At 69.0% G+C, this 20,598-nt stretch overlaps 4 protein-coding genes across 9 annotated transcripts; 3 read left to right on the top strand and 1 right to left on the bottom strand.

Annotated features, from left to right (window-relative positions):
* The first annotated feature begins 3,781 nt into the window (after positions 1-3,781).
* Positions 3,782-6,276, top strand: RAD9A (RAD9 checkpoint clamp component A). Its single transcript, XM_041470368.1, has 11 exons — positions 3,782-4,098; positions 4,176-4,246; positions 4,341-4,475; positions 4,563-4,677; positions 4,775-4,874; positions 4,997-5,106; positions 5,189-5,295; positions 5,367-5,431; positions 5,507-5,608; positions 5,688-5,895; positions 5,968-6,276. The coding sequence occupies exons 1-11, from the start codon at positions 4,065-4,067 to the stop codon at positions 6,064-6,066; spliced, it is 1,146 nt and encodes a 381-aa protein (XP_041326302.1). The 5' UTR covers positions 3,782-4,064; the 3' UTR covers positions 6,067-6,276.
* PPP1CA (protein phosphatase 1 catalytic subunit alpha) lies at positions 6,125-8,869 on the bottom strand. Its single transcript, XM_041470369.1, has 7 exons — positions 8,737-8,869; positions 8,112-8,243; positions 7,798-8,028; positions 7,497-7,601; positions 7,185-7,408; positions 6,601-6,735; positions 6,125-6,478 (listed from the first exon to the last, which is right to left on the bottom strand). The coding sequence occupies exons 1-7, from the start codon at positions 8,789-8,791 to the stop codon at positions 6,368-6,370; spliced, it is 993 nt and encodes a 330-aa protein (XP_041326303.1). The 5' UTR covers positions 8,792-8,869; the 3' UTR covers positions 6,125-6,367.
* On the top strand, positions 8,800-15,272 carry CARNS1 (carnosine synthase 1). Its single transcript, XM_041470390.1, has 7 exons — positions 8,800-9,075; positions 10,069-10,379; positions 12,612-12,843; positions 13,182-13,271; positions 13,547-14,034; positions 14,264-14,677; positions 15,216-15,272. The coding sequence occupies exons 1-7, from the start codon at positions 8,958-8,960 to the stop codon at positions 15,270-15,272; spliced, it is 1,710 nt and encodes a 569-aa protein (XP_041326324.1). The 5' UTR covers positions 8,800-8,957.
* Positions 14,620-20,552, top strand: RPS6KB2 (ribosomal protein S6 kinase B2). Of its 6 annotated transcripts, XM_041470365.1 has the most exons (15): positions 14,620-16,694; positions 17,293-17,327; positions 17,421-17,541; positions 17,626-17,694; positions 17,759-17,906; positions 18,334-18,391; positions 18,470-18,570; positions 18,644-18,734; positions 18,819-18,909; positions 19,022-19,129; positions 19,228-19,290; positions 19,364-19,441; positions 19,715-19,822; positions 19,895-20,007; positions 20,374-20,552. In XM_041470365.1, the coding sequence occupies exons 1-15, from the start codon at positions 16,623-16,625 to the stop codon at positions 20,540-20,542; spliced, it is 1,425 nt and encodes a 474-aa protein (XP_041326299.1). In that variant the 5' UTR covers positions 14,620-16,622; the 3' UTR covers positions 20,543-20,552. The 6 variants fall into 6 exon arrangements, with proteins under 6 accessions (XP_041326299.1, XP_041326298.1, XP_041326301.1 ...); XM_041470364.1 differs by lacking the exons at positions 14,620-16,694; positions 19,364-19,441 and adding an exon at positions 19,563-19,640 and having other exon boundaries at positions 16,718-17,327; positions 19,718-19,822; XM_041470367.1 differs by lacking the exon at positions 14,620-16,694 and having other exon boundaries at positions 16,719-17,327; positions 17,626-17,634.
* The last annotated feature ends 46 nt before the right edge of the window (positions 20,553-20,598 follow it).

Here is a 20,598-nt window from a genome sequence, read left to right as displayed (position 1 = left end):
CGCAGCGCGGCGGGCGCTGCCCCGCCGGGACGGCGGCAGGTGAGCGGCGGAGCGGGGGGAGCGCGGCGGGGTCCCGGCGGCGCAACCGGAGCCCCCCGGAGCGGCGGCGGCGGCTCAGCCCCGCGGGATCCTCCGTCCCGAGGGAGGGCTTCGCTTCTCCCGGAGCCCCCGGTCCACGCGGGGACGGGGAGGGACCCCCCCAGCCCCTTTCCTCCGGGTGCCAGAGCCGCTTTTTTCCCCATTATCCTCCCCCGTTAGGACAATCCCCGTCCCGGCGCCCGCGGGGCCCTTGGCAATGACCGCGGCGTTCCCCGCAGCCCAGCGGGGGTGAGCGGGGTGGACTGGGGGGCGTGGGGAGACCCCCAGGGCCAAGCGGAGCCGCCGCCGGAGGGGAAGGGGCGACCCGACAGCCAGAGCCCCTCGTCCCTTCCCCTGGCGCCCCCGATCCACGAGTGGGTGCTGCCGCGGGGGCTCTCTCGGCGGGGAGAGCAACGTCCTGGCTCCCCCCAAAAAAAGCTTTGTTTAAAACAAAGGCGCTGGGAGCGCCGGGAAGGGCCGGGAGGTAACAGGCGGATTCGCTTCCACTCCAGACCCCGGCCCTGGCCAGGTCCGAGCCCTCCCGGCTGCCATGGCATCCTCCCGGCTTTCTCCGGGACCCGGGGTGCCCGCTCGGAGTACAGCAGGACCCTCTTTCCCCAAATCCATCGGGACGCTGGGTGCTGAAGTCATTAGCAGCAGTTTGGGGACCCCCCGTAGGGATAAACCACACACGGACGTGCTGCGGGCTGATTTATTGCTCGGGAAGTGCGGATTTGGTGTTGAATCCATGAGGACGCGCCCAACAGACATGTCAGGGGTGACGAGGGGGGCTCCGGATCCCCTCCCCCGGGTGAATGGGGGACGCTCCGCAGCCCTGAGGATCCGGAGGGGCTGCGCCGGTGTCGGACGGAGCTGCCCGAACCATCCACGGCTGGACCGAGCCCGGCCCGGCTCCCGGGCAGCGCGTCTGGGGGGGTCCGCTCGGCGCGGGGCCGGCCCCTCGCCCCCCCAGCCGCAGGGCAGGGTATCTGGTTTCCCCCCCGGAGCCAGCAGATCCCGCCAGCGGCGCTGGAGCAGTTGGGAAAAGCCGCCGGCCCGTCCCCGGGGGTCTCCAGGCTGCCGAGGCGGCGGGGCTGCCCCTCGCTGCCTTCTCCCCTCCCCAAATCCCAGCGCTGCGGTTCGGTCTGGGGAGTTTTCCAGCTGCCACGGCTCCCGCTGGGCCAACACCTGAGACAGGAGAGGAGGAGGAGGAGGAGGGAAGCGTGGCCGGCAGACGCGGCTCCCGCCTTCCCAAGCCGCTCTCCCTGTGCCAGCCAGCGGTGCCAGGACAGAGCCCCCGCCCCAGGACACAGCGGGCACAGGGCACAGGCAGGTCAAGCCGCTGGGAAGCCTCATCCCCACATCCTGTTCCTCCTCCTCCTCCTCGCCCGGTGCCCGCAGCGGCTCCGCGTGGGTGAGGCCGTGCCCGCCCTGCCCTCGGGCCCGTCGCCGGGCACTGAGCTCACCTCCAGCCCGGGCCAGCCCGGCCTCCCACTGCTGACCTTTGCGGCCGGCAGCCGGAGGAGGGAGGGACGGGGGGCTGACCGGCCCCAGAAACGCCGGCTGTAGCCCCAAAGCGGGGCTCCGGCAGCGCCCGGCTCCTTGGGGACAGCCCTGGGGCGCAGGCAGGGGCACGGCGCAGCCATCCGGAGCTCGGCGTGTCCCCTCCTGCCGGGCTGGCAGCAGGAGCCCAGCTGTGGCCGTCTGTCTCCCCGAGCCGCCGCCTGGGCGAGGGCGCCGTGCCATGTGCCGGGAAGGAAGCCGGAGGAGCGGGAAGGACGCTGGGACACGGCCCGGAGCCCGCCGGGTGCGAGGGAACAGCCCCGTCACCTTCCCTGCCGTCCCTGGGTGAAGTCCCCAGCCCCAGGGGGAGTCCCGGGCGCGGGCACGGCCGAGCCCGGGTGGCAGAGCCCCCCGAGGGCTGCCAGGCTCTGCTCCCGGCCCGGATCCAGCCCGTTCCCTGGTCGGCGCTGGCGGGAAGAGGGAGGGGTGGCCTGGCCCTGGCCCCCGCTGAGGTGTGTGTGTCACGACCGCAGCCAGCTGCGTCCTCTCCGCAGCCCCATAAAACGCCGAGCCCCGAGGCCAGAGCCCCTCCTGGGGACGCCGGCTCCAGAGGAGCCCGGCTGCTCGGCCAGAGCTGCAACGGAGGCTCCCACACCATCCCGTCCTCCTCCTCCTCCCGGGAGGAAGGCGAGTAGCCAGCGCTCACCCCAGGAGTGGAGGAGCCGGATCCGGCTGGAGCCCGAGCCCAGGCCAAGGCAGGCCTGGGAGTCCCTGGAGCGCCGAGCTGGCCGTCCCAGCGCAGCCCCGAACACGAGGGACAGGGGTTCCTGTACCTGAGGGGACGCGGCCGGCAGGCCGGGCCCAAAATCCCGGACAAAAGGCACCGAGCGCAGCAGACAGGGACAGGAGGAGGAGGAGAGGCTGTCACCGTGTGCTGGAGGACGGCAGCCATGGGGAAAGGGCTCTGCGATCCCCTGCCCGTTTCCCCCTGCTCAGGTGCCAGCCCTGCTCCGCAGCGGGGCCCCTCGGCTCGGCTCCGGGGCCACCGGGGCCGGGAGGAGGGACTTGGGGAGCGGCTGCTCCAGCGGCAGGCGGGAGCCGGCTGGAGGACCCTGCTGTGAGCACGACTCGAGTTCCTCGCAGCCACATCCCCCGGCTCCCTCGAGGCCGCCGCTGCAGAGCCGGTCGCTCCGGGCTGGCTGCGAGCACAGGCTGCTGGCTGAGCCCGTTCACATCCCTGGAAGTGCTCACGGCCACGCTGGAGCAACTGGGACGGTGGGAAATGCCCCTGCCCGTGGCAGGGGGGTGGGATGGGGTGGGCTTTAAGGTCCCTTCCAGCCCAAAACATTCTGGGATTCTATGGACCACCCATGGATTCACCTGGCTAGCCCAGAATTTGCATTGTACCCCCACTGGAGAATTCTGGGACACCCCCAAAAATCCATCCCTGGAAGTGTTGAATGGGGCTTGGAGCAGCCTGGTGTAGTGAATGGAGTCTCTGCCCATGGCAGGGGATGGAGCTGGATAGGGTCCCTTCCAAGCCCAGCCATTCCCTGATTCTATGGGATGCACAGCCAGCAGCACCTCCAGCACGGAGAACCATCGAGCATTAATCTATGGGAGTGGCGATAGAGATCCCCAAAATCCCTATCTCGGGAGACAGGGATCCCCAAAACATCGGGATTCGGGAAGCACTGGAGCAGCCCCAGGGAGCTGCAGCCCTTCTGGGGAGCAGCGTATCCCGGGAATGCGGGAAGCGGCAAAGGGACCGGGAGGTGCAGGCAGTGAGCAGAAGGGCAGCCTCGCCCGAGATGCCGCCGGGAACGAAGCGAAGGCCAGGATGCTGGGAGGCACAAGCACGGAACGACCCCGGCAGAGCCCCAGGACGGGTCGGGAGGCCCCGGGAAGGAGCCGGTGCGGGGCTGAGCGCCTAGAGCCGCGCTGAGGGGCGCGTCGAAGCCCCATTGGCTGAGCCCCACGTCACTCCAACCGTCACCCAATGGCGCGCGGTTGGAGGCGGGGCTTTCTGGCGGGGCAGCCCCGAGGGCCGCGGAGCCGAGGCCCCGCCCCTCCCGCCGGTCACGTGAGGCCATCGGGCCGCGCCGTCACGCTCCCCCTCAGCGCGGACCAATCGGCTGGTGGCGGGGGCGGGACGGAGCGGAGCTCCCGGCCAATGGGAAGGCGGCCTGGGAGGGCGGGCGCGGGAAGCCGGGAAGGCAGCGGCGGGGCGCGGCGGGGAAGAGGCCGGAACCCCCGGGAAGGGACTGGGCAGGGGGGCTGGGGGACACCACTGCGGGGCCGCTGGGGAGAGACGGCACCGGCGGGGCGGGGAGGGAACAACAACCGCGGCGGGGGGGGCGGCGAGGCCCGAGCAGAGCCCGCTGGGGGCGTGGCCTAGCCCGCACGCTCCGCTGAGGGGCGTGGTCTGCAGGCGGGGGCGGGGCCCCACGTGCCCGTCCGGTGCCGGTGCCGGTGCCGGTGCCATGAAATGTGTCATCGCCGGCGGCAACGTCAAAGGTGAGCGGGGCCTGGGGGCCCGGGGAGCGCGGCACGCCCGGGGAGCCCGGCCTCACCCCCACGCCTGTCCTTCGCAGTCCTCGGCCGAGCCGTGCACTCCCTGTCCCGCATCGGCGACGAGCTCTACCTGGAGCCCACCGAGAGTGGGGTACGCAGCACCGGGGGGCTGGACGGGAGCTGGGGGGCACCTGCGCCCCCCTGCCTCCGTGCAGGCAGTGCCAACACTGTGGCTGTGTCCCCAGCTGTCCCTCCGTGCTGTCAACTCCTCCCGTTCTGCCTTCGCCTCCTTCCTCTTCGCTCCCCTCTTCTTCCACCTGTACGAGCCGGGCAGCGCCGGGCCCGACACGGAGCTCTTCCGATGCAAAGTGCACATGAAGGTGCAGTGCCCTGCCCCGGCCCCCCCAGAGCTCCTCGTTGTTCCAGGGGCCCCAGGCAGGTGACAGTCCCCATATCCATCCCCACAGTCCTTCCTGGGCGTCTTCCGCTCGCTGCCCTCGCTGGAGAAGTCTGTGGGGAAATGCCTCATCCTGCTCAAGCCCCGTGCCAGCCGCCTGGTCCTGCAGCTCCACTGCAAGTACGGTGAGTGCCAGCGGGGACAGGCCTGGGGGGTGGCACGGCACAGCGGGGACGTGCTGGCACCGCCTGCTGCCCTGCTGAGCCGCTGTCCCCCTGCCAGGTGTCACCAAGACACACAACCTGGCCTTCCAGGAGTGCGAGCGGCTGCAGGCCGTGTTCGACACCCAGCGCTGCGCCAGCCGCCTCTGCGCCCCGGCACGGTGAGGGGGACACCACGGGGGTGGCCCTGGGGGGGGCAGAGTGGGATGAGGGCGCATGGAAGGAGACAGCCCAGCCAGCCCCACAGGATTTGGGGTGCTCAGCCCCCTCTTGTGCCCCTCAGGGTGCTGGCAGAGGCCGTGGTTCACTTTCCCCCGACGCTGGCTGAGGTGACACTGGGGACTGGCCCTGGTGGCAAAATCAGCCTGCGGAACTACGTGGAGGACGACGCAGGTGAGTCCTGCAGGGTTAAGGGGGTCCCCTCCCCACCTTGGGGTGCCCTCCAGCCCCCCACGCACCCCGTTCCCCTCTCCAGAGCCGAGCAAGACGATGGTGACGGAGCTGTGGCTGGCTGAGGACGAGTTCCAGTCGGTGGCCGTGGCCCCTGGCTCCTGCATCACCTTCTGCCTCAAGGAATTCCGTGTGAGTCCCCACCTAAGCCCCCCAGCCCTGTGTCACCCCCTGGCCCCCCTCACCCTCCCCTTTGTCCCCAGGGCCTGCTGAGCTTTGCCGAGGCCTCCAACCTGCCCCTCACCATCCACTTTGATGAGCCTGGCAGGTAGGAGCGGTCACCACGTCCCCACCCCGTGCCAGCCCTGTCCCTGGCACCCCCTCAGCCCCTCTGTGTCCCCAGGCCGGTGATCTTCACCCTGGATGACGCTGTCCTGGAGGTTCACCTGGTGCTGGCCACCCTCTCTGACCTGGAAAGCAAGTCCCAGTCCCCTTCGACCAATGGGTATGTCTCAGATGAGCCCTCCAGCGGCCATGGGCAGGGAGCAGAGTGAACATTCCCAATCCTGCTCTGTCCCCATCAGCGTGTCCCACCTGCCCGCCCCGTCAGACGACTTCGCTGACGACCTGGAGTCCTACATGGCTGCCATGGAAACCAGTGAGGGATGCTCAGAGGGGCCCCCCAGCCCCACCTTCCCCCTGCGCACCCCCCAGCCAGCCAAAAGCAAACCCCAGGAGGAGGAGGAGGAGGAGGAGGAAGGAGCTGTGCCAGGGACCCCCCCACACAAGAAGGTGAGGGATGGGTGTGCCTGGGGGCAGGGGGTGGGCAGAGCCTCCTCCTGACCCCCCCATTTCTCCCCACAGTTTCGCTCCCTGTTTTTTGGCTCGGTGATGACACCAGGAAAGCCTGGCCCAGCCACCGCCCAGGAGGTGCTGGCGGAGGACAGCGATGGAGAAAGCTGAGCCCCGAGTCACTGCCACCCCCAGCCTCCATCCAACCACCAGGACAGGCACCCCCCAGTGACCCATTACAAGTTTATTCCTCAAAAAATCCTCCTGCCCCCCCCTCCGCTGCCACCCCAGGGCTGGGCTCTGGGCTCCCCCCTCGCCCCAGCACTCCCTGCCCTGGGCCTGGATTTGCTTTGGTGGAGCGTGGCGGGGGGGGGGCAGGATCCTACAAATAAAAAAACGAGTCGAAAGAAAAGCGACCTGATGCTTGGGCGGGGGGCTGGGGGGCGTGGGCAGCACGGGGGCGGCTCCCAGCTCATTTCTTGGCTTTGGCAGAGTTTCGGGGAGGGGTGACGGGGCGCCCGGCGGGGTTCAGCCCGCTGAACTGCCCGTATTTGCCTTTGTTCTTGTCAGCCGGCTTCAAAATCTGCAGGAGAAGGGGGAAAGAAATCGGTGAGCTCCCGCCCCAGCTCTCCACTCCCCAGGAGGGCAGAGCTCCCTGCAGCCCTCCCGGCAGGAATTGGGGGTGTTTCCCCTGCCTGGGCTCACCTGGAAAGAGCACATGAGGGTCTCATCCACGCTCATCATGGCGCCGGCGTTGTCGAACTCGCCGCAGTAGTTGGGGGCCGAGAAGAGGGTGACGAGCTGGCGCTTGGCGAAGAACTCGTAGCCGTCCTCCACCACCTGTGGGGGCACAGGGTTGGCAAAAATCCACCTCCCGTGGCCGGTATCCTCCTGCCCCGGCAAATTCCCAGTCCCCCAGGCTGAATATCCAGCCCCCTGTACCAGGGTGAATACTCCCTGCCCTGCAGCAAATAGCCACGGCTGGGACAAACACGCACTGCCCCAGGGCAAGTATCCATCTCCAGAGTGATTATCCAACCTCTGGGAGGAACAGCCTCGGCCAAGGCTGACTATTCATCCCCCCTGGGCAAACAGTTTGACATCAGAGCAAATACCCAAATGCTGAGGGGTAAATACCCTAATCTCAGGGCAAGCACCCCCAGAATTCCAACCCACACACTCCTGGGGTACACACTGCCCTCGAAGGGGAAATACTCGGGGTAGAACCCCTGACACCCACTGGAGACCCAAACCCACGTGTCCCCAGTATCTGGGGGTCCCGGTGGTACCTGGTGTGCCCGGCAGATGAGGTCCAGGTCGTGCTTGTGCAGGAATTTGGCCACCACCTCGGCCCCGAAGGTGAAGGAGACCCCACGGTCGTTCTCCCCCCAGCCCTGCACGTCCTTGTCGGGGTCAGACCAGAGCAGGTCACAGAGCAGCCCCTGATCCGGGACATCCGTGGGCCGCATGATCCGCCGGATCTGCTCCATCGACTGCAGGTCTGGGGACAGCCCTGTGGGAAAGGGGCACCCCCAGAGCTCAGCAGGGAGATCCCATCCCTCCTCCAGCCCGCCCAAATCCCTGGGAAGGGCCATTCCCACCTCCGTGGCAGCAGAAGATCTTCTCATCCACGATGGCAGCAATGGGCAAACAATTGAAGCAGTCGGTGAAGGTCTTCCAGAGCTTGATGTTGTATCTTCGCTTGCCTGCGGGGGACAAAGGGGGCTTGGAGGTGACCCTGGGGACAGCGTGGGGGTGGGCAGGACATGGAAGGGCAGGAGGACACGGCGGGGAGGGAGGGAGGGAGCTCACAGGTGGGGTCAGTGTGGACAGCGCTGGGACAACACCGGGAAAGGGGGAGCCCATGGATGGGGTGTTGGGGGGCACAGGCCGGGCACTCACACTCGTCATAGAAGCCATAGATGCGGTTGATGCTGGCACACTCGTGGTTGCCCCGCAGCAGGAAGAAGTTCTCGGGGTACTTGATCTTGTAGGCGAGCAACAGGCAGATGGTCTCCAGAGACTGCTTGCCCCGGTCCACATAGTCCCCCAAAAACAGGTAATTGCTCTCAGGGGGGAAGCCCCCGTACTCAAAGAGCCTCAGGAGATCGTAGTACTGCCCGTGGATGTCACCTGGGGGGGGACAGAGGCTGTGAGTGGCACCCTGCAGCCCCCCACGCCACCCCAGTGCTGCCCAGCAGCCATGCAGGGCTCACCGCAGATCTTGAGGGGTGCCTCCAGCTCCAGCAGGATGGGCTGGCTCAGGAAGATCTCCCGGGACTTGAGGCACAGCCCGCGGATCTCGTTCTCCGTCAGCTGCACGTTCTTCCCCGGCCGCGACCCTTGGACTGCTCCCAGCACAGAGAACAGGATCAGGGATCCCCAGGCGCTCCGGAACCCCCAGAGCACCCCAGGAACCGCTGCTCTACCTGCCCCAGCCCTCCCTGCCCGCATCCTCCACGCCCTCCAGGCCAGCTCCAGCCCCAGACCCTCCGGGGCGCCCCGGTACGCTCCCGTTCCCCCTCGCTCGGCGGGGCACAGACCCTTTGGGGACCCCCATTTCCCCCCGCCCCCTCCCGCGGGGCACAGACCTATTCGGGATCCCTCCTCATATCCTCCACGTCCTCCGGACTCATCTCCAGCTCCCCAGACCCCATGGGGACCCCCCAAAACCTTTCCCAGCCCTGACCCCCCCCAAACCACCGCGGCCTAACCCGCCCCCGCCAGGCCCAGGCCGGGGACCCCCCCGCGGCGTCGGGACACGGCCCGAGCCGGCCCCGAGAGGTTCCCCGAGCGGAGGGAGGGTGTCCCGGTGCTCGGGGGGCGGCGGGGGCCGCTCACCCTCCAGGAGGCGGCTGATGATGGAGTCGAGGTTGAGCTTCTCGGTGTCCGCCATGGCCGCCCGCGCGCCGCCCCGCCCCGCGCGCCCGCCCAGAGCGGCCCCGGCGCGCGTGGCGCTTCCTGCCGGCTCGGAGGACTCACTGCAGCCGGGCTGTCCCCGCGTCCCGCTGTCCCCTCGGGCGCGGGGTCCCAGCCCCGCAGGGACGGGAAGAGGGGACAGCATGGAGGGGGGGCCGACAGCAGAGAGCCACGGCGGTGTCACAGAGGCACGGGGACAGCCGTGGAGAGGGGACACGCTGCGCAGGGAAACATTCCGGGCAGGGGAACACCCCGGGAAAGGTGACACCCCGGGCAAAGGGACATGTCTGGAAAGGGGAACGTCCCAGGAAAGGGGATACCGAGGCAAAGGGATAGTCCCGGGCAAGGGAACACCACGGGCAGAGAGCCTTCCCTGGAAAGGACAAGGTCCCGGGCAGAGGGACTTCCCTGGAACGGAGGACGTCCCGGGAAAGGGGACATCCTGGGAAAGGGGACATCCTGGGAAAGGGGACATCCCGGGCAAGAGAACAACCCGTGCAGGTGGACAAGCCGGGCAAGGGGTAGAGCTCGGGCAAGGGGACACGGGGGACAGAGGGAACATGGACTCATGTCCTGGGCCTGGGGACACAGGGCTAGAGAGGGAGAGGGAGGGGAAGAGCCTCGGCATAGACAGCGGCTCCCGGGACAGCGAGGGGACAGGAGGGGACACGGAGGCAACCGGGCATCCGAATCCCAGTCCTGGGAGCATAGGGACAGCCTGGGGACACGGGAAGACACGAGGGGACAGGATGCTTGGTAGAGTCCAGGGATGTCCCCAGCCGGGGACCCTGGGGACACCGTCGGGAGCAGCACCGGGCGGTTGCCGGGTGACTGTTGCCACCCCGAGGTCCCCGGTCACACCCCGAAGGGCGGGCTCCCACTGGGGACACGGGGGAGGGTGACACATTTGTGCCACTTCTCGTGGAGGGTGGCAGTGGCAGGGATGGGGTCACGGCTGTCCCATGTCCCCACTGGCTGTGCCGTGCCGTGCCACGCCATGCCATTCCCTGGGTGCCATTCCCTGGGTGCCACGCCGTGCCACGCCATGCCGTTCCCCGTGTCCCATTCCATGTCGTGCGGGGAGGTCGCGAATAGCTCCCGGGGCCTGCCCTGACATTTCTGCTCCGCGGTGTCAGTTTTACAGCCGGCCCCGGGTGACCCCGGGCTGGCCCCGTCCCTGCCCCCGGTCACTTGTCCCCTATCCCCCTACCCTTGTCCCGCTCCCCACCCCAGCCCCTTGTCCCCGTCTCCCAGCGGTGGCACCTCGGCCCCGCCACCCTCGCCCCCGCTGTCCCCTTCGTTCTGCCATCCCCTTCGGTGTCCCGGTCCCCCCGGTGCCCCCGGTCCCGCCCCGCCCCGCCCCGCCCGAGCAGGACACGGCGCCGCCGCCACCGCCGGGACCGGAGCGGGCAGAGCCGCTGCTGGAGCTGCGACAGCACCGGCACCGACACCGGGAAACCCCGCCAGACCCCGACACCGCCGGGACCGGAGTGGGCAGAGCCGCTGCCGGGTGCGACAACAGCAGGACAGAGCGACACCGACAGACACCGGCACCGGCACCGGCGGTGGGTGCTGGCGGCAGCGGGGGGATGTGGGTGGGTTTGGGGGTGCCGGTGCCGGGGGGCGGCAGCAGCGGGAGGGGGGTCGGGGTGTGTGCGCACACCTGTGACACGGTGCAGGTGACAGCGCAGGTGACAGGTGGGTGATGATGTGCACGACGCGGTGAGGGTGGCAGGGTGCGGGTGACAGCGCGGTGGCATGGTGCAGGTTACGGGGTCAGGGTGGCAGTGCGGGTGACACGGTGCGGGTGGCAGGGTACAGGTGACAGGTGGGTGATGTGCGTGACAAGCGGTGGGTGGCAGTGCAGGTGGCAGTGCAGGTGACAGGGTGCCGGTGATGCTGCAGTGTCGCAGCATGGGTGACCATGTGTGTGACAGGTGTGAGTGACAGGTGCGGGTGACAAGACCCTGGCGGTGGTGCAGGTGACGGTGTGTGCTGGGTTGTGGGTGACAGGGTGCACGTGACATTCAGGTGACAATGAGGGTGGCAGGCTGGTGCGGATGACAGGGCGCGGGTGACAGCGCGTGCAGGGCTCTGCGGCGCGGCAGCCGCGCTGGTGGCCCCGTGCCTGCCGGTGGCGGTGACGGTGACAGTGACACTGACGCCGCGGGCAGCTGGAACTAAGCCGGGGGACGTGCGTGCTGGCAGCTCCGCCACGCTGGGGACAGGGGGACAGGAAGGGGGGGAGGACGAGGGGCGTGCCCAGCCAGGGGACGCGGGACAGGGAGACAGGAGAGCTCCGTCCGGCTGAGCCACGCCCCGGCTCCCGCTGAGGCAGCTCGCTGGTGACGGGGACAGGGACACGGACAGGGGTGCCAGCGCCTGGCGCGAGGTGGCAGAGGGGACAATGGGGCTCTGTGTCGCCTAATCCGGGGCACGGGGCCGGGGGTTGGCACCCCGGGGTGGTGCGGGGGGGGGTTTAAAGGCCAGACCGGCCGGTGTCCCCTGTGCCAGGCGTCCCCGAGCCCTCGTCCCCTGCGCGCTCTCAGGCCACGGCTCCCACCCCAAGGTACCGGGCGACACAGCTGTCCCAGCCTGGGGACAGCAGCAGCACCTGCCAGCTGGGGATGGAGGGGGACAGGGCGGTCCCGAGGCTGGGGCGGGCGCGGACTTCGAGGGACCCCCGTGACTGGGTTTTGGGGGGTCCTTGTGCCACGCCACGAGCCGTGTGTCCCCTAACGCTGTCACCGGGTGCCGGGCTTGGGGACACCCTGGCTGCCAGCGGGCACCGCTCAGCTCCGTGCCTCAGTTTCCCTCTGTGTCCGGCTGTGCCGGGCACCTGCCGGGAGCGGGGGCACCCGGAGGGGGTGGGGACAACCCGGTCCTGGGTCTGCACCCCCAGGGCACCTTGGCACCCCCGGCACCGGGAGGTGCCCCCGGCTGTGCTGAGCTGGCACAGGATTACACTAAGCCGGAGGTGCCGGGGCCACCGGGGCTGGCACCGAGGGGACAACCTGAGGCCACCGTGACTGGCACCGAGGGGTCAATCTGGGGCCGCCAGACCTGTCAGCGAGGGGACAAGCTGGGGCCACAGGGACTGGCACCGAGGAGTCAGTCTGGGGACAGTGGGACTAGCACTGAGGGTACAACGTGAAGACACGGAGCTGGCACCGAGGTGTGCCCCAGGAAGTGTGCCAGGCTCTGGTGGCTGCTGCAGGACGGGTGCCCCCAAGAGAGCCGGGGTTGGGGCTCCCAGCACGGCCTGGGGGTGGCCGGGGAGGGGTGGCATGTCCCCAGGGAGCCGCGCTGACTCTGCCTGTCCTTCTCTTGCAGCCCCTGTGTCACCAGGATGGTGAGTGGCCCCCGGGTGGGGGGTCCGGGCGGAGGTGGGTGCCCCATCCCGGGATCCCGGCGGTGCCGGGCACTGGCGCGGGGCAGCGCGGCGTGCTGTGCCCACCCGCCGCGTGACCCCGCGGGGACAAGGGGACGCTTTGTCCGAGAGCTGGCGGCCCCGGCGGCTGGCACTGCCCCGCTGTCCCCGAGGCGGTGGCGCCGTGCCCGGCGCCCGCAGCCCCCCAGCGCCCCGACTCCCCCACCCCACGGGCGGGCAGCGGCGCCCGCTGTGTCCTGTGCCAGCCCCCCCGTGTCCGCCCCGTGCCCACCCGAGCTCTGTCCACGTGCCAGCACCGTGCCAGACCCGTGACAGCCCCGTGACAGCCCCTGAACCCCACGCCAGCCCCAGACCACCCCCTTACCCCCGTGCCAGCCCCGTGCCAGCCCTGTCCCTGCTCCCGCAGCTCTCGACGTCCCAGCCGAGCCCGGAGCGGGTGCCCAGCCCGGAGGAGCAGGAGTGGGCAGGGCCCGAGGCGCTGTGCCCAGGCTGGCTGGAGGACGAGGCCCCCGATGGCGAAGTGCCCGGGGACAGCGGGGACCCCGACAGTGCCACCCACGCCTACGAGCGGCTCCAGAGCGCCCTGTGCCAGGAGGGGCTGCCCCCCACGCTGGACTGCTCCGCGGAGCCCCGCACGGGTTGGGGACACGGGGGGCACGGTGCCAGGCTGGGACACGGGGGTGGCAGGGACTGGGCTGGTGATGCGGGAATGGTGCCAGGCTGGGACACGGGGGTGGCAGGGACAGTGTTATGGGATCGGTGCCAGGCTTGGGACACGGGGGTGGCAGGGAGAGTGATGTGGGCACAGTGCCAGGCTGGGATAGGGGGGTGGCAGGGATAAGGATGGCAATGGGGATGCGGCGCCAGGCTAGGGACACAGGCGGTTTGGAGGTTCCCAGCCACACTGGGGTGCCACCAGGGCAGGGTGGCGCCAGGGTCCCCATCCCGGGGCTGTTAACCCTTCCCTTCCTGGCAGGATTTGGCCCGCTGGACATGACAGTTTGCATCCTGGGCTCCCCCATCCCCTTCCTGCCGGTACTGCTGGAGGGTGGCACCCGCTGCCCAGGTGGGTGCCATCCCCTTGTCCCCACCCCGCACGAGACACCCCTGAGCCAACAGCAGGGGTCCCCACACCCGCCTGTGCTGCCTGACCCGGACTGTGAGGGAAACTGAGGCAGGGGAGCAGGGTGGCAGCAGCCCCCCCGTGTCCCATTATTCCCAGTACAAACCAGTTCAGCAGCAAATGCACGCCCCACCCCCCGCAGCACCACCCCCATGGGGGGCAGTTTGGGGCAGGGGGTGTGAGGGGTGCCCCCCGCCCACCCCCGCGCCCACCCACAGGTGCCATGGTGCTGTGCCTGTCCCCCACCTGGGCCAGCCGGGTGCCATCGGAGTCGTCCCCAGGCGCCTGGTCCCTGCTGCTCTCCCGGGGCGTCTCCTTCAAGGTGGGGGGGCACAGCGCCCTGGAGACCTTCGTGCCCCCCCGCCGCGCCAACTACGTGACGGGCACCTTCGCGCCGGGGGACCAAGAGGGCGGCTGGGTGGGCGAGCTGGCCCGTGACCTCGACTGCCCCACGGGGGGCTCGGTCCCGCTCGCCCACCGCCTCGAGGACACGCTGGTCACCCGCTGGGTGCTGGCGGCTCACGCCAACCTGCCTGTGCCCCCCACCCTGGCCTTCGTCCTGGGGGCCAGGGGGGACCTGCCCGCCGAGCCCGTGGCCCCCGGGGTGAGGCTGGTGCGGCTGCAGGACCCCCAGGGCCAGCAGAGCCTGGTGCAGGAGGAGGTGGGTGCCTTCCTGGGGGGCACCGCCATGGAGCCCTACGGCCAGGTGGGCACGGCAGGGGTGGGCGGCGCTGGTGGCACCGGGTGGCGCTGGGGGGCATGGAGAAGCACGGGGGGGCACGCAGGTGCTGGGGTGGCTGTTAGGGTGGCGACCAGGTGGCACTGGGTGGTGCGGGTGGTGGGGTGGCACGAGGTGACACGGGGCTGCGCGCAGGTGGCGGGCTGGCTGCTGGGGTGGCACCGCCTGGCACGGGGTGACACGGAGGTGCACGCAGGTGGTGGTGCGGCCGGCGGGGTGGCGGTGGCGGGGGACAGGCGCCCGCAGCACCCACAGGAAGGAGGAGGGGGCGGCGGTGGCGCAGGCGGTGGGTGCCCGGCTCCGGGGGCTGACGGAGGAGGACAGCGTCCTGCTGGAGGCCATGGTGCCCACCGCCCGCCTGCCCGTGCCCCCCCCACGTAAGGCCCCCGCCCTCGGGCGCCCACCACCCTGGGAGCGGGGGGGAAGAGTCCCCCGGGGTCCCTCGGGTCCCTGCAGCTGTGCCGGCCACATGTCTGTCCCCTGGGGCGGGTGGGTGGGGGCCATCGGGGTGCCCAAATTACTGGGGTCCTGGGGGAGGGCACGAGGCCCTCCCCGGCATCCCCCCGGCACCCCCATCCCGTGGCCTGGCACGCCATGTCCTGGCACTCCCGTACCGCCCTGGATCAGACACCGGCCCTGCCACCCCATTGCCTGGCACTCCCCTTCCTCCTGGCACTCCATCCCCTGGCATCCCCTCGCTCCCCTGGCAGCCCATCCCCTGGCATCCTGACATCCCATCCACTGGGATCCTCCTATTAACCCGGCACTCCATCCCCTGGCATTTCCCGACTCTCCTGGTGCCCCATCCCCTGGCATCCTGAAATCCCATCTCCTGGCACCCCCCGCACTACTCTGACACCCCAATCCCGGCATCCCCCATGTCCTGGCACCACATTCCCTGGCATCCCCGTCCACCCTGGCACTTCATCCTTCCACCACACTGACACCCCCTCTCCCAGTCCAGGTGCCCCATCCCCTGGCATCCCTCCATTACCATGGCACCCCATCCCCCGCTTCCCAGCATCCCTCCCTGTCCCCCCTGCCCGGTCCCTACAGTCTCTACCCCCTGTCCCTGGGTCAGCTGGGGGTCCCATGCCTGGGGACACACAGTGGGACACTGACCCCTGCTGTCCCCGTGCCATCCCCAGGGTGGGGCAGCCAGGACCCCCGAAGCACCCAGGCCACCCCACGAGAGCAGCAGGTGAAGCGTGAGGTGTGCTGGCACCTGCTGGCATGGGGACACCCTGCAGTAACAAACCATTATGGGGGGACCCCATAATGACAAAGAGTTATTGGGACATCCCATAGTAACAAAGAAACATGGGGAGACCCCACAATAACACACACCAGCAAGGGGAGACCCCACAGTAACAGACTGAGGTGGGGACACCCCACAATGACACCCTCGAAGGGAAGACCCTACAATAACAAAAGGGGAGAACCCACAGTAGCAAACCAGTGTGGGGACACCCTGCAGCAGCATACCCTGAAAGGGAGACCCCACGATAACAAACTGGCACGGGGAGACCCTACAATGATAGACCTGCACCAGGGGACCCTACAACAACAGAGGGGTACCCAGGGATTCCCTGGAGCAGCTCAGAAAATCCTCTGGGAAGACTTGTGTGACGTGATATAGGGCTGTCACTGGGGAGGCCCTACAGTAACACCAGTGACTCTACACGAACATCCAGCCCCTGAAATGTCTGAGATCCTACAATAACACCAGGGACCCTACACCAACACAGAGCCCCTGAAGTGCCCCTGACCCTACAATAACAGCAGTGACCCCACAATAACACCCAGATCCTACAGCCCTCACGACCCTACAATAACACCAGAGATCCTACAATAACACAGAGCCCCTGTAGTGCCTGAGAGCCTGCAATAACACACAGCCACTTTAGTGCCTGAAACCCTACAATAACACCCAGCCCCCGTAGTGCCCCTGACCCTACAATAACACCGGCGACCCTACAATAACACCAGCGACCCTACAATAACACCCAGCCCCCGTAGTGCCCCTGGCCTTGCATTAACACAGAGACCCCACAAGAGCACGCAGCCCCCCAGTAACAGCAGTGACCCCACAATCACCCCGGTGACCCCACAATAACCCCGGTGTCCCGCAGCCCCACTCGTGCCCTGCAACCCCGCGGAAACCCCGACCGGGATCTCCGCCCGGGGTCACCGGGATGTCCCCCTCTCTTCCTGCCCCCTCCTCTGACGTCACGGCGGCGCCGCTGACGTCAGCGCGGCGCAGGGGGGCGGGGCGGGCCCGGGGACCCCAGTAAAGGCTGTGAGCGGCCGCGCTGCCTCTGTCGTGTTCCCTGCGCCACCCCCGGGACCCCCTGTCCCCGTGTCCCCCGCGCTGGGGACACCTCCGTGACGCGCGGGGCGTGGCCGCCGGGGGGGCGTGGCCATGGGCGTGGCCACCTCGGCGGGTTCCCCGGGGTCCCGATAAGGCGGTGACACGGGGGCGTGGAGGGGGCGTGGCCGTCCGCGGGGGCGTGGCCATCGGGGCGGGTCCCCGGGGGTCCCGGCACGGCGCCGTCATGGCGGGGGTGTTCGACATCGACCTGGAGACCGAGGAGGGCAGCGACGGGGACGAGCCCGAGCTGGGCGCCGTGAGCCGGCAGCGGGGCGCGGGGGGCACCGGGGCTGCGACCGGCAGCGGGGCTGGGGCGGGGGGCGCCGCGGGGACGGGGGGCACCGGCGGCGGGACGGGCGGTGGAGGCGGTGAGCGGCACCGGGGCGCGGTGAGGACGCGGGATCGGGGGTGTCGGGGGTGCGTGGGGTCCGCTCGGTGCCGGGAACGGCGGGCAGGGGCTTGGGGGGACAGCGACAGGGGCAGTGACAGGGTCCCGCCGGTGGCGGGACCCGGTTGTAGCCGGGCTGTCCGCGGGGACGGGGCGCCCGGGCACCGGGGGCAGCCGCGGATCCCGGGCGGGCAGCGGGCGGCTCCCGCTGGGCAGGGCCCGGCCTCGGCCCCAAAACATCCGGCTGGGCCGGCTCGGCGCTGCCTCGCCCCGCGCTGCCGTGTCCTGCCCGGCTCCTGCCCGGCTCCTGCCTGCCGTGGCTCCCCTCCTTGCCATGTGTCCCCTCCCTGCCGTGGATCCCCTCTCTGCTGTGTCTGCCCTCCTTGCCATGTGTCCCCTCCCTGCCATGCGTCCCCTGCCCGCTGCTCGCCCCTGCGCACCCCTGACCGCGAGTTCCCTCCCGCAGGAGATGGAACTGGAGCCCCGGGGAAACGGCCTGGAGTAAGTGGGGGACAGCCTGCAGGGGGGTATGCAGGCAGGGGACAGGCAGGACACAGGCAGGGGGCTGTCCCCGCTCACCCTCTCTCCCGCCAGGCCGGTGGGACACTATGAAGAGATCGAGATTTCCGAGAGCAGCGTCAACAATGGCCCCGAGCACATCGGCCCCCACTGCTTCGAGCTGCTCCGCGTCCTGGGCAAGGGCGGCTACGGCAAGGTGGGCACACGGCGGGGCTGGGGGCCTCGGGGGGGTTCCAGCGCTCCCTGACGGCGTCCCCAACTTCCCTGACCCTCCTTCCAGGTGTTCCAGGTGCGCAAAGTGCAGGGCACCAACACGGGCAAGATCTTCGCCATGAAGGTCCTGAAGAAGGTAGGGCCGCCCCGGCCCCCCCAAACCCCCCGGGGACCCCCTCCGCTCACCGCCTCCCCCCCAGGCCAAGATCGCCTGCAACGCCAAGGACACGGCGCACACCCGGGCGGAGAGGAACATCCTGGAGGCCGTCAAGCACCCCTTCATCGTCGACCTCATCTACGCCTTCCAGACGGGCGGCAAGCTCTACCTCATCCTGGAGTGCCTCAGCGGTGCGGGGCAGCTCGGGGCACCGGGGATTACTCCAGGGACAGCTACAGATTGTCCCAGGGGTGGCTCAAGGGGTTCCAGGGATGGCTCGGGGTGTCCAGGAATGGTTAAAGTGTGACCTGGAGTGGCTACAGTGTCCAGGGAGGGTGTCTAGGCATGGCTCAGGATGTCCAGGGATGGTTAAAGTGTGACCTGGACTGGCTACAGTGTCCAGGGGTGGCTCAGGATATCCAGGGATGGTTAAAGTGTGAGCTGGGGTGGCCACAGTGTCCAGGGAGGGTGTCCAGGGGTGGCTCAGGGGGTCCAGGGTGCTTTAAGGGTGTCCCAGGATGGCTACAGAGTGTCTCAGGATGGCTCAGATGTTCCCAGGGGTGATTAAGGAGTGCCCAGGGATGGCTCAGGAGGGTCCCTCTTGGCCTCTTTGTGCAGGTGGAGAGCTCTTCATGCAGCTGGAGCGGGAAGGGATCTTCCTGGAGGACACTGCCTGGTAGGGATGAGGATGGTGGTGGGTGTGGATGGGGTGGGCACCCCGACATCGCTCACAGCCACCCCCATCCCGCTGCAGCTTCTACCTGAGTGAGATCACGCTGGCACTGGGTCACCTGCATTCCCATGGGATCATCTACCGGGATCTCAAGCCAGAGAATATCATGCTCAACAGCCAAGGTGGGTGTGGGGGACAAACTGGGGAGCCTGGGGGATTCTCTGGGGGCAGTGCTGACCCCGCCACGTCCCTCAGGTCACATCAAGCTGACGGACTTCGGGCTGTGCAAGGAGTCCATCCACGACGGAGCCGTCACCCACACCTTCTGCGGCACCATCGAGTACATGTGAGGTGGATGCAGCACTGGGGGGAATTTGGGGGGGTTTGTCCTGGCCTCCCGTCCGCTCAGGGCCCCCCCTGCACCCCCCAGGGCCCCCGAGATCCTGGTGCGGAGCGGGCACAACCGGGCGGTGGACTGGTGGAGCCTGGGCGCCCTGATGTACGACATGCTCACCGGATCGGCAAGTCCCGCTGCTGCTCCCTCCTCCCTGGGGACTGGGGGGACAACCCCGGGGTGACCCCGAGCCTTCCTGGCCCCGCCTGGCTCTTCATGGCCCCCCCGTGCCCCCACAGCCGCCGTTCACCGCCGAGAACCGCAAGAAGACCATCGACAAGATCCTCAAGGGGAAGCTGGTGCTGCCGCCCTACCTGACGCCCGACGCTCGTGACCTCCTCAAGAAGGTGCTCCCCCCCCAAAACTTCCCTCCTCCGCCTCCCCCCACCTTTATTTATGCAGGTCCTCCCCCCCAATCCCATCTCTGTCCCTGTTTCTCTTCCAGTTCCTCAAGCGGAACCCCAGCCAGAGGGTTGGGGGTGGCCCCGGTGACGCGGCCGATGTGCAGGTACGGGGGTGGGTGGGCAGGGGGTGTCAGGGGACGCCCCCCAAACCCTGCCTGACCCCCCCAAACCCCACAGAAACAGCCTTTCTTCCGCCACATCAACTGGGAGGACCTGCTGGCGCGCAGGCTGGACCCCCCCTTCAAACCCTGCCTGGTATGGGGGGCCGAGGGGGGAGGCTGGGGATGTTTTGGGGGGCCCCGTGGGAGCAGCCGCCGTGTCCTGGGTGTCAGGGGACGCCCCCCAAACCCTGCCTGACCCCCCCCAAACCCCACAGAAACAGCCTTTCTTCCGCCACATCAACTGGGAGGACCTGCTGGCGCGCAGGCTGGACCCCCCCTTCAAACCCTGCCTGGTATGGGGGGCCGAGGGGGGAGGCTGGGGATGTTTTGGGGGGCCCCGTGGGAGCAGCCGCCGTGTTCCCCGCAGCAGTCGGAGGAGGACGTGAGCCAGTTCGACACCCGCTTCACCCGCCAGACCCCCGTGGACAGCCCCGACGACGCTGCCATCAGCGAGAGCGCCAACCAGGCCTTCCTGGTAGGGGGGCACAGCCCCAGGGGGGGCCCCTGGCACGCCCAGGCCCCCCCGGTGACACCCCCAAACCCGCAGGGCTTCACCTACGTGGCCCCCTCCGTGCTGGAGAGCATCAAGGAGGGGTTCTCCTTCCAGCCCAAGGTGCGCTCTCCCCGCCGCCTCAACAGCAGCCCCCGCACCCCCGTCAGGTACCGGGGGGCAGGGGGCACTTGGGGTGGGGGGCTTTGGGATGGAAGTGTTTTGGGATGGAGGTTTCAGGGTGGGCACCAAGGTGGTGACAGGGGACAATGCTGGGGGTGCAATTGGGGGGCTCAACCTGTCCCATCCTGGGAGTAGAGAGGCTGTGGGGGCAGTGGGGTGAGGGTTTGGGGTGCTTTGGGGTGAGGGAATCAGGGTGAACCCCGGGGGGGTGAAGAAGGAGCAGGGGAGGTTCATGGAGCGTGGGGGGAGTTGGGGCCTCCGGGGGTGGGGAAGGAGCTCTGTGGGCACTGGCTGCCCCCCCTTCCTTGCCTTCTGTGGGTGCCCCACTCACCCCCTCATGTGTCCCCCCCCAGCCCTGTGAAGTTCTCCCCCTTCGAGGCGTTCAAGCCAGTGGCCCCAGGCGACCCCATGGAGCTGGGGCCCCCCCAGGCCCCCCCGCCCGAGGGCACGGCCCCCCTGCCCATCAAACCCTCGGGGGGGGCCAAGAAGCAGAAGGGGGGCCGGGGGCGGGTGCCCAGGTAGGGGTGGGGAGGGTGGGTCCAGGCTCCACCCCCGTGTGATGCCCCGCCCTGGTTTTA

Source organism: Pyrgilauda ruficollis, unplaced genomic scaffold (genome assembly GCF_017590135.1).
Source record: "Pyrgilauda ruficollis isolate IOZ18807 unplaced genomic scaffold, ASM1759013v1 scaffold245, whole genome shotgun sequence".
Taxonomy (NCBI): domain Eukaryota; kingdom Metazoa; phylum Chordata; class Aves; order Passeriformes; family Passeridae; genus Pyrgilauda; species Pyrgilauda ruficollis.
This window is presented reverse-complemented; position numbering and strand designations above follow the sequence as displayed.